This window comes from Grammomys surdaster, unplaced genomic scaffold, assembly GCF_004785775.1.
Source record: "Grammomys surdaster isolate TR1022 unplaced genomic scaffold, NIH_TR_1.0 126391, whole genome shotgun sequence".
NCBI lineage: Eukaryota > Metazoa > Chordata > Mammalia > Rodentia > Muridae > Grammomys > Grammomys surdaster.
In genome coordinates, this window is record NW_021621185.1 from 16,783,436 (window position 1) to 16,796,041 (window position 12,606).

Sequence of the window (12,606 nt, forward strand, 5' to 3'; positions counted from 1 at the left end):
GCAGATCAAAAGCACAGGAAGATAGCCCTTTATAACTGCCAGGAAAACTCTTATCAAAACCTCAGACAGACAGAGGGGATCATCACAGCTGTTGGCGTGGAGCAATGACTGGTACATCCATTATGGAAAGGAACACAGATGCTCCTGAGGGAACTCAACACAGAACTCGAAATGGCTGAGTTCATCTCTACCCAAGGTCTGTGGATCAAAACTTGACATTGTATCCAGTAGACATATACACTTATTTTTGTTAAGTAAACAATACACTTTGAAAAGATACCAGAGCTACCAAATGAGTCGGCAATCCCTCTTCAAGTGTAACCAGCAGGAAATACAACTATCACACAGTATCTGCACCCCATGCCCTGCATGGCATTACTAACAGCAGCAGGAATCTGGGGCAAGAGGAACTGTGTCACCAGACAAAAACGAGGAAGGTTGAATGGATTCAGAAACCAAGGTATTCTCATAACTAAGACTGGTAAGCAAGCATTTCATCTGCTTCCTCCCCATTCCTGTCCTGGAGCACATGACCATGTCACCTCACATGAATTTCGTGACACTAGTCATGTAGTACAGAGTTCTCCATGCTAATGGGGTATCTAGATGGGCTGGTCCCAAGGGTTTAGCCAATAAGCTTCCCTTCCCAGACATTCCTTTCTGCAAAAGGTTTTTAATCTCCAGTCCACCCCGAGTAAGTTGTCTGCACCCATTTCCCACAATGAACAATGAATAAACAGCTTGGACAAGCAAGGACTGTCTCTCTCATCGAGAACCATGGGCTCCTTTTCCTGACTCCCAGAGCTTCTGGGGTTACGGAACACCAGCCTCAGCCTCAGCTTGCATCCTTTCTCACCCTGGCTGGGGACTCCATCTTAGACTGAGTTCTCCCACCCCTGAGCAGTGAGTGCATCAGTGCTTCCCACAAGCCTGACACACGACAGTAAGGGCGGTATAGGGTAAAATGCAGCCTAGCACCCCGTGTTTCGTCTGCCTGAGCGGAGTTCAAACACCTCAGAGGCAAGAGGGAACACAGAAACACACATGAATGGATAAAGAAGTGGTAGTTTACAATTATTTGGCTCTCGAAAACAATGAGACCTTGCCATCTGCCATACTAATGAGCCCACCAGACATCATGCTAAGTGAAATACACCAGACACAGGAAGAAAACTATTGCATGATCTCATTTGCATGTGAAAGCTAAAAAGAAGGTTCACAGAGGGTACAAAACGATGATTACAGAAGATGAGGAGGAACTGGGGCAGGAAAGAGGCAGATGAAGGCCAGGGAATACAAATTTATAAGGCAAGCAGGTCTCCTGCTGTGACATGAAGACTACAGGTGATAGAGTCAAACTGCACAGGAAATGCATGCTGAACATCTTGTAGCTACTACCAAAAAACAGCAGTGATATGAACTGATGGTGAATTTAAAATATATATATATACTGTTGTAAGGAGCTACCCTCCCAGTGACATGCCTCTAGCTGCACAGGAGTCCATCACGACAGTCCTGTGGATTACCAATATTCCCTTGTGGAAGCGGGCGAGAATGGACATTAGGTCCTGTCTGATATTCCGGTCGTTCCCCTCAGCCACCTGTATGCAGTTTTACTCTGACTGCATGTGGCAGAGGAGCCTTGGGGAGGTGGTAGGGTATACAGACTGGGGAGACTAGAGCAGGAGGTTTGTCAGTGGCTTTGGTTTGTCACTAGGAGCTGAGGAGGGGGTAAAGGTTCACTCTCCACCAGGGAAGGAACATTAGTAACAGCTAGTCTATAACTTTCTCAGATCTATGACTATAAAAGTTCACATAACCTGCTGCATATATAATATGTCATTTGGGACAATTCAAATTCATGTTTCCAGGCCATAGTTACTTATTATTTGGCTTAAAATAACCACTTTTATTTGCCTTTAAAATAATCCTATTATGAAAGGCATATACATTTAATCCTAGCACTCAGAAGGCAGAGGCAGGCAAGATCTCTGAGTTCAAGGCCAGGCTGGTCTCCATAGTGAGTTCTAGGACAGCCAGGGCTACATGGTGAGATCCTGTCTTGGAAAGTGCAGAGGGACATGACTTTACGGTGCTGGATAAAGCTCAGCGGTAGAGTACATACCTAACCTGTTCAAGCCCTACATTCAGTTCCTCATACCAAATAAATGGACACATAAACTTTAAAACTACGTAGTTGTCAAACAGATGGTGACTAAAATAAAGAACTCTGGGATAGGACAGCGGAAGGAGCTTCAGAAGTCAATGCAAAGGGTCAAGGAAACGAGACATGGAAGTTTGGAAAAACGATCAGTAACAGCAAAATAGGAATGGGCTGGAAACACTGACAGTTCCGGTAAGTCAAGATACAAAACCATTAAAAACAAGTTGTGGAGGTCGCTAGATGTCAGTGACTGCTGGCTCCTAATTAAAATCAAGTAAGATACAAAGGTGAGGAATTTTCAGAACCATGGGAAACACAGATGACATCCATTTCTTCTTCATACCTAGTTTAAAACTGTGAGAGAAGAGTCAACTACCTTTTTGAAAAGGCTGCAGATGCAGAATTCTATGGTCTGAATGACTTATCACCCCAAAAGTCCTATATTGAAACCTACTCCTCAATCGACAGTTTCAGTAGATGAGATATTCAGACGGTGATGTGGTTGTTAGGGAGAAACACCCATAAACCCAATCAGTGCCCCTTAAAAAGAAGGCGGTGGGGGTGAGGGTGGGGGCTGGTCTCTTCTACCACATGAGGACACAGCAAGAAATGGCACACAGGCCCCAGGAAAGAGAAGAGTAGATTCATCAGCTACTGAATCTGCCCCATGTGCACCTTCGAATCTCTAGCCCCCAGAACTGTGAGCTATCAATTTCTGTTGTCTATAAATTACCCAGCATACGGCATTTTGCCAAACCTGCACAAAGTATAACACATCACCCTCACTGTATGGTATTTCCACAGCACAAGAAGAGGAGGCACTCAAAAGAGAATGAAGGCTTGAGATGGACCGACTCCGGCAGGACTAAACAGAGTTTAAAGAGCCACACATACAAGGAAGGCGGGCTGAGGACTGCACAGACACTGTCAAGAGTAAACAGCGGCAGAGAAGGACCAGCCCTGGACTCCTGTTTCCTGGACACTGACACGAGGACAAGGGTCTTGGCAGACTCAGGCAGCTGGTGTTAAAGGCAGGCAGGGGGGAGGTCTCCTAGAGGCTCCTCCACTTTGACCCTTTTCAAAACTGAGGTCAACAGACAGGAGGAAGGCAGCCATAGTCCTGATATACTATCTAATTCCCAGTGTGGCACTCGGCTCTAAAGTGAACCCTCCTGTTCTCTCTCATGGTGTTCACATCTTTGAAGTAAAATCCTCCTCCTGAAAGCATTTCAGGGCTTTTAACAAGCTTCTAACCAACAAAATACTGAGGTACAGTAATGGTGACAGACTGCCATCCTCTTGATTCCACTCCTTAAGAATTTACCTTAGCAGACTAGACTAAGAGGCTCTGTAAGAGAGACAGAATGGTCATGTTGGAAGACCCATGTATCCCCTGGGAACTGCAGGGGAGATCTGTGCCCAGTGGAAAGCAGTAACTAACTGCCTGAAAATAGCTAAGACTCTATCATATAGAGTATGGTCTTGGCCAGGAACCTCCAGGAGCCTGTCAGAGATTCTTCCCTAGTCAAACCCCAGATAAGAATAGAGCACAGGAGACTGTAGAGATGGCTAAGCAGTTAAGAATACTGCTCTTCAAGAGGCTCCAAAGTTGGTTCCCAGTGCCCACATGGTAGCTCACAATGGCCTATAACTCCAGCTCAGAAGGACCTGATGCCCTCCTCTGGCATCTGTGGGCACATGCACTTATATGCACATACCCACACACAGACATATAATCAAAAATAAATCTTTAAAAGAATACAACATGGACAATACCTTCAACAAAGCTATAGACTGACTGAATGTGTCAGCTCTATAGAGCCCAGACTTCTGACCCATAGAAACTGTGGAGTAAGCTTAGTATTGCTTCATGCCACTGAGTTTGTGATAGTTCATCAAAGAATAGAGAACCTGTGAGGATGGCTGCCTTGACCCCACTGAAGGGAGGATGACCTAGGAAACCCAGGCATTATGATCACATAGGCCCCTGACTCCTTCACAACAGTAGAAGGCCAGTCAGGGGGTTTCAGGGAGGACTGGTGTGTAGGGAGACAGACAGCTTTGGCTAAAGCAAACAGCACACTAGACTTGGCCTGAGGCAAGCCTAGATGGGCAGCCTGGAACACACTGGGCTTCCTCCTCAGTTTTTCTATAAGTGAAAAAATAAGACATGCTAAGTTCAAGTCAGCTGGCCCCACATGCTGAACTGCTAAGTGAAGAACATATAATCACTACTAAGGAAAGTAGGTAAGTTCTTCTGATCTCTAAGAAAATAATTCCCTAACAGTATAAAAAGTAATCTAAAGACAGACTGGAGGCCTTGCATCTCTGGAAGGCCACCACTGTGCCATTCTGCAGGCTTCTAAACTAGGACAGCTTGGTTTCAGTTGAAAGGACAGACAGGTAAAGAAAGCTCTTCAGGGAGTGAGGATGTGGCCACTGATTAGATATTGGAAAGGAAGCTATCTGAGCCCAGAACCATTTGTACTTCTAGCCACTAGGACACTAGGAGAACAGAAGCACAGTGTCATTAAATGAGATGGAAACAGAGACTGGCTCTAGAGGCGAAAGGTAATAAGCTCCCAGAATACTAGGCCAGGGAGCTACAGAGAGAAAAGAACATGCACAGCAAGAGGCAAATAGGTGTTAAAATGGAGAGAAGGCACTAGCAGCATTAGAAATAGGAACTGCTCTATGCAATCACAAGTCAGTCCTGCAGCTAAAGCTTCATCCTGCAACTATTTAACTCATTGCTTTCCTCCCTGCCTCCCTGTGAGATGAATGAAACCCAAAGGCATTCAGATGCATGCCTGAAGTTATCTACTAATCAGCAGTCAGAACTGGGCTAAAATGCAGGTCTCCAGGCCCTCCATCTACTGCATGGCCTGTGTGGTGAATGTTAGAGACAGCTCTTTCCTAGACAAGCCACTAATTTATGTCCCTTACAGTTAGGATGACCACCTGGCAATCTCCCTCTCATGGTTCTTTCTGCTGGAAGGTACTAAGAGAGAAACTGCACATGATACAAGGAACAAAGCAGAAAAGAAGGTAGACCAACCCTCTGCAAGGAACGGAAACATGGCAGCAAGTGAGGCCCAAAGTGTGTCCCAGGACTTCTATCCAGAGCACCGCATTCCAGCCTATGTGTCCCCTTTTAATATCTGTCAGAAGAAACCCTGTCAGAGGCCATGAGCACCCTAAGATAATGTAAACCATTACCTGGTTAAAGGGAAGTGTTCCTGATCAGTTTTCAAGGATCAATCATTGCCCTAGCAACTCAGAAGATAGACCAGGGGACCTACCTAGCATGTACTGTATATGTACACGATCTCCGTAACAAAATACACCTTACATTCAAGCAACACAGATGACTTCATAACTCCAGACGGCTATATTTAGAGCACATCTTAAGTCAGAGGAGGCCCACTCCAAGTGCCCAGAGCTCCCACACCAGCAGATGCTTTGGCTACATTATATGGCATCCTGGGAAAACTCTTGAATTTATAACTGTGTAAATCAAAACTTGAAAAAGTATTCAACTTTTCATCCTATACTCTTTAACTACCTGAAGTTTTCTTTCAACAAAAAAAATTACACATCATAAATCTTCTTTTGAGATCATAATTACATCATTTCCTCTTCCATTTCTTCCCTCCAAACCTCCCATATACTCTTCCTTGATCTCTCTCAAAGTCATGGCCAAAGTGCTAGCTTATGACAACTTTACAGAAACTCAAGTCATCAGAGAAGAGGAAGTCTCAACTAAGAAAACTGCTTTAGCCTGGAAGTTAGTGGCACACACCTTTAATCCCAGAACTCAGAGGGCAGACAGATCTCTGTGAGTTCAAGACCAGCCAGGTCTACAGAGTGAGTACTAGCACTATACAGAGAAGCCCTGTCTCAAAAAAACCAAAAAGAAAGAAAGAGAGAGAGAGAGAGGGAGGGAGGGAGGGAGGAAGATGGATGGATGGATGGATGGATGGATGGATGGAAAGAAACACACACACATACAGAGAGAGAAAGAGGACTCTACAAGATGAGGTCCTAGGCAAGTCTGTAGGGAATTTTCTTAATAAATAACTGATGTTTGAGGGCCCAAGCCCAATGTGGGTGGTACCATCCTTGGGTTGGTAGTCCTGGGTTCTATAAACAGACTGAGCGAGCCATGGGGAATGTGGTGGTTTAAATAGGTATAATCTCATAAATTCATGTGTTTGACTGCTGTGTACAAAGGGAGTGGTGTATTAGGAGTTGTGGCCGTATTGGAGGAAGTATGCTCCTGTGGTGGCAAGCTCTGAGGTCTCCTGTGCTCACACTTTGTCCAATATAGCACACAGGCCCCCTCTGATGCCTGAGGATCAAGATGTAAAACTCTCAGCTCCATCTCCAGCACCATGTCTGCCTGCAGGCGGCCATGCTTCCCACCATGGTGATAATGGACTAAACCTCTGAACCAACAATGTAAGCCAGTATCAACTAAATGTTTCCCTTTATAAGAGTTGCCTTGGTCATGGTGTCTCTTCACAGCAATAGAACCCTAACTATAACAGGGAGGAAGTCAGTAAACACATTCTTCCACGGCCTCTGTATAGATCCTGCCTTGTTTGAGCTCCTGTCCCAACTTCCTTTTTTTGTTTGTTTGTTTTGTTTGTTTTTCGAGACAGGGTTTCTCTGTGTAGTCCTGGCTGTCCTGGAACTCACTCTGTAGACCAGGCTGGCCTTGAACTCAGAAATCCGCCTGCCTCTGCCTCCCAAGTGCTGGGATTAAAGGCTATCCCAACTTTCTTCAGTGATGAACAGTAATGAGGACATGGAAGCCAAATAAATCTTTTCTTTCCTAAATTGCTTCAATCATGACTTTTCATCTCAGTAACAGTAACTCTAAGGCAGCCTCTTTTTTCATTACTTGCTGTTACATGCATATATGTATACACATATATATTCCTAAATACAGCCTCCTTAGTCTATATAATGTTACATTTATGTATGTTTTCAGGGTTGACCATCTGGTGTTGGATAAGCAGCTGGGATGTTCTTCTGTGTGGAAGACTACTTCTCCCACTCTGAGCATCCCTCAGCTGCCTGTAGTTCTCCGTTTAGGGTTGACCTCCTGACTTTCTACTATCCATTTTGGCATGTCTACTGCTGCTGTCCTCGCTTCTCGAATTACTAGGAGACACAATTTCACAGCCAACTCCCTGATCTTACAATCTTTCCACTCTCTTCTGAAATGTTCCCTCAGCTTTAGGTGTGGGAGTTGTTTTGTAGATGTATCCATTGGATTTCACAGAACAGAGTCTCACTGTGTATCTCTAGCTGGTCTGCACTCCCTACATGGACAGGCTGGCCTTGAACTCACAAAGATCCACTAGCCTCTGCCTTCTGAGTGCTGATATTAAAGACACATACCACAACACCTTGATTGAAATCTTTAGGATTTATTTTTCATGTGTATGAGTATTTCGCCTATGTGTGTGTGTGTGTGTGTGTGTGTGTGTATACCAAGAGCCTGGTGCCCATGGAAGCCAGAAGGAGGCATCAGCTTCCTAGCCCTGAGAAACCTACTTTTAATAAAATAATGTGAACTTTTTAAATCTCCGCAAGGCTATACACTCAGCCGTCCTGCTGTAGAATCTGCCTGCTTGACCTAAAGTAACTCATATCCTTATGCAATGAACGATCTAGAAGCTTCCATGTCACACATTCATTCGAAAACAAATAGGAATACACCAATCAACTAAAAGAGTATTTGGACTAAAGTCAAACGCACCATTTAATTAAATTTGTCAGGAAGTTTTAGGGGCTGGGGAAAGCTCAGTAAGGGCACTTGCTGCTCTTGCAAAGGACCTAGGTTTGGTTTCCAGCACCCACTGAACAGCTCACACCCATCCGTGAACTCCTGGGGAGCCAGGGCCCTCTTCTGGCCTCCACCAGCACTACAGGCACATGGTACACACGCAGACAAAACACCCATGCACATGAAATAAAACATAGCTTAAAAAATAAAACTGCAGCCCACGCTTCACCGGGTTCTCTGACAACAATCATGGTCCTGGTGCTGATGCGCCTGTGCAGAAAACTCGCACTGGTGGTTTAGTTTTAGACACTCTCACTACAGCCTAGCTAGACGCTCTTCCTTTAGAAAGCCTTTCTGGGACTTCAGAGGCTCAACACTCAGGACCATATGTTACCATTTTATGTTTCATTTGTCCCATATGTATCTTCTTTGTATGTACGTGGAGGGTTTTAATCCCATTCAGGTGACAAACTTTCCAAAGGCAGGACTTCAATTCCTTAATCATCTGTCTCTAAAGAGAACATGATGTGTGCTGGCTAGTTCTATGTCAACTGGACACACTCTAAAGTCTTCTGAGAAGAAAGAGCCTCAGGAAAATGACTCAATAGGATGAGGCTGCAGACAAGCCTGTAGGGCATTTTTTAAATTAGTGACTGATGGGGGAGGGCCTATCCCACTGTGGGTGGGGCCATGCCTGGGCTGATGGTTCTGGGTTCTGTAAGAAAGTAGGCTCAACAAAACATAAGCACCAAGCCAGAAAGCTGGCTCGGCCTTTAGGAACACTGGCTGCCCTTACAGAAGACTTGGACTCAATTCCCAATACCTGCATGGTAATGCACAACCATCCTTAACTCCCAACTCTCAGGAATCTGATGCCTCCTTCCGGCTTCCATGGGCACCAGGCTCTTGGTATACACACACACACACACATCCTGAAGCACCTAGGGACACAAAGCTACCAGTCACCTCATTAACACCCATCAAATTCCAAAAGCTTTAGGATCTATATACCCAGAACTGAGGACATAGACCTAATACATTTTTGTTTTTAATTACAACTTTGTATAAATCTCCTATAAAACTAAGGAGTCAGTAAAATACACATTGAAGAGACCCCCAAGGAAATTGTACATTATCTTTCAGAATAATCTTCTACACTATGAAAAATACTCACCAGAAGAGGTGATCACCAGTTAAGGATCATTATAGGGTGATAAAAGTCCACATATACAACTCAAGTATCCATGGCGTGACTAACATTTTCAGAGTCACAAATATTTATAACTAGGGACCTGGTGTACAGCTGTATAAGATATCAACAGAACTTTAGAAGACAACATTATTTGAGGAGAAAGCTACTTCAAAAGGTCTAAAATCTTGATCAAATAAAATTATCAGAAAGGCTTTAACAAAAAGCCCTAACTGTAACTGGTTGTGACCTTACTGCACGGCCAAGCACGGTCCTTTATCCTCTAATGAGCACACAGGGTAGCAGAGCACCCATCAGGGGAGTTCTTCTCATACCTTGAAGCAACACTGAATTTTGAGAGGAAGAAAGTTTTTTCCAAGAGCAAGTAGATTTCCAGAAGGAAACTGCTACAGCAGCAGGTGACTCAAAAGACAAGCACACAAATGCCAGAGGCAGTCCCCATTGTAGGAAAGCATGGCCCACATTCCCACAAAGGCAGCACACCATCAAGTGACACGCTCCTACTTCCCAATGCCTCAGGTACTACGAGACAGTCCATGTAACACAGGGCTAGCACTTTAGTTTACACAATGGAAGAGGAAATCTCAGGAACTTCCCTAGAGCCACCATGGCAATTTTCAGGTTACCACCAATCCTAACTTGCTGAATTCTAAATAACACATTCACATAGCTTGTTTTACATTCCGTTAATCCATAAGCTGAAAAAAAACATAATTAAAATATCACCTATTTAACTTCCATTTAAAAGAAGTGCAAAAAATAAATAATGTTACCGTTCTAGAGTCGGAGAAAGGATTATATTCATCAAGGCCTGGTGGTACATTTCTTGTCACCTGTGTGACAGATGGGTCCTAGAAAAAGAATTAAAAGAGAAAAAAATTATGAGTTAATAATTAAGACACAATTTTGATATTTATATACTATTTGCTTTATCTTAACCTTTGGTCACTCAGCAAAACAAAGCAAACTGAAAGTACTGTCAGATGTATTCAACATTTCAACAAAGGTAATATTTAAACCCATAGCCCTCACACACCCTCAAAGAAAAACAAATAAAACACGTGTTAGACGCAAGTTATCTGCTAGTCTGTCTATAAAGACTGAAGCAGGCCCACTTACTGTGTGTTGCTGACTGCCTAGGACAGATTCAACATATGAGATAATATATGACATTTTTCTTTAAGAGCATGACTTATTATTTTAAACATGATTTCAAGTTCCATACATTTTCTGGAAGTTGCTATTGTTTTCATTCCTCTTTTATGGATGGATAAAATTCCTCTGTGTGTGTGTGTGTGTGTGTGTGTGTGTGTGTGTGTGTGTGTGTACAATTCCTCTGTGTGTGAACCTCTATGTCTTTCTGAATGTCAGAATGTCTGTGTATCTGTATATTTATCAGTGACTGTGTATGTTTGTGTCTCTCTGTGTTCTATCCATATACTTCTGTTAAACCCACCATTTCTAAGATCAACAACATAAAGTTCATACTCTCACCCCGTTATGCCACAGTTATGTCTCACTCCACAGCCCAGGCTGGTTTTGAACCCTTGGCGGTCCTAATGCCTCAGCCTCCTGAATGCTGGCTTCATAGTCTCCTTTTTATCTTTGTGATGTTTTATTATTTTGAGAGTTTCACACATGAGTAACTATCAATGTCACTCCTACCCCTCCCCCTAAACCCGCCTATGTTCTACATCCTACATCACCATCTCTTCTTTAATTACCATTGTTACGTGCGTGCGTGCATGCGTGCCTGTGTGTGTATGTGCAAACACACATATGTATGTATGCACGCAGGTATGTAGAAGTATATAGAGTTTATGACTCCATGGTAATCAGAGACAGCATGAGGCCGAGAAGCGAAGGTGTGGTTAATGTCTCAGCAAAATAGTAAATGCTGGGATCTTTAGGACAACCTTTAAGTGTGTGGAAAGGAACTCTAAAAACATGAGTCTGGAATTATATAATTTCTCAATTATGCAAAAATATAAGGATGCAATATGAGTTGAGTTGTATACGGATCTTCACAGATCCAGAGGAGCAGAGGCAGCTGCACTGAGCCAGCTTGTCAGACAGATGCTAAGGAAGGAGATGAGAGATTTAGGGAGTGGAGATTGGAAGACCCCACCCAGCTGAGGTTTGTAGTTTGCGCTCACAAAGGCAGGTGGATTCCTGAATTTAAGGCCAGCAGGAAAGAGCTAATTATGTCCAGGTCTGGTCAGAATGCTAATCTCAGGACAAGGGGCCCTATCCAGCTAAATTTACAAAGAAGGCAGATCTCTGATTTTTTTTTTCCCAACGTTAAAAAAAATGTACTACCTGTCCTTTTTTTTTTTTTTTTGAGTCACGGAGCTAAGATCTGGAATGTAGTTTGTGGGCTGGTCAAGAGAGAACTGGAATAAATAACTGAGCTGATAATGTTTGGGCTGTACGAGCTGAACCAACAGAAAGTGATGGCAGTTCTGTTTGTTCAATTTTTCTAGTGAGAGCTAAACAGTCTAGAGATCTCTTTAAGAATTTTTTAACAGAATTTTTTATTTTAGTTAAAAGTCCATGGAAAGGGAATGTAGCTCTTTTAGAATTTTTAAAAGCTCTTTTAGAATTTTTTTTAAAATAGGATTTCTGCCCTGGGTTGGAAACTCCAAGAATTACTTAGAGAGCTGACAACTATTTCAGAACGCTCTCTAGCAGCTGTCCAGAGAAGGTTGGCTGAAGAGCAAACACAGCTTTTTAAAAACTTTTTCTGGCTTTCTGATTTCGATGGGAAAATGCAAGAATTACTTTTACTTTTAATTTTTTTCTAACAGGATTTCTGACTTGAATTTTTTATAGCACCTTTTCTGATTTTGGTCAGAAAACCCATGAGCTATGGAGAGAACTTTAAGAATTTTACTAGCAGAGAGAGCTGTCTCGAACAGAAAGTTAGCTGTCTCAACCACAGGTTTTTAGAATAGCAAAAGAATAAAAATTTTTTAAAAGACACACACACACACACACACACACACACACACACACACACGGTGGGGTGGGGGAGAACAATCTAAAGAGCTATCTACAGAGAGCAATCTAGGATGCCATCTCGGGCAGAACACAGGATCCAGGATCTGACTTGAGTTCTTTTCACCGCTCCCAGACTCCCCTTCTCTCAGAACCATCTCCAAGCCGAGGCTGGTCCTTGGTGATACATAACCCACTGAGTCCACGTGCTTCTGTATTAGTGTACCCGAGGCTGACCACCTTCATCAGATAACTTCTGGGGGAGCTCATCCCTGAAGGAAGTGGATCCGCCCTCTCTCAGCAGCCACTGACCCACTGGCCCCTCTAACACTTTTTCTACGAGTGGGAGGGTCCTCTTTTTAAGACAGCACCTCCAACAGTTTTCCCAATTTCAGATTAAATACGTTAGAAATCAATGTCATATTCAGCCAACATCTA

At 43.4% G+C, this 12,606-nt stretch overlaps 1 protein-coding gene across 1 annotated transcript in view; it reads right to left on the bottom strand.

Annotated features, from left to right (window-relative positions):
* The window catches only part of Scamp1 (secretory carrier membrane protein 1), a 79,999-nt gene that overhangs the window by 36,505 nt on the left and 30,888 nt on the right, over positions 1-12,606 (bottom strand). Inside the window, exon 2 of the mRNA XM_028760098.1 lies at positions 9,945-10,022. Coding sequence (XP_028615931.1) covers positions 9,945-10,022 — 78 coding nt within the window. The remainder of the gene's footprint in view (positions 1-9,944; positions 10,023-12,606) is intronic.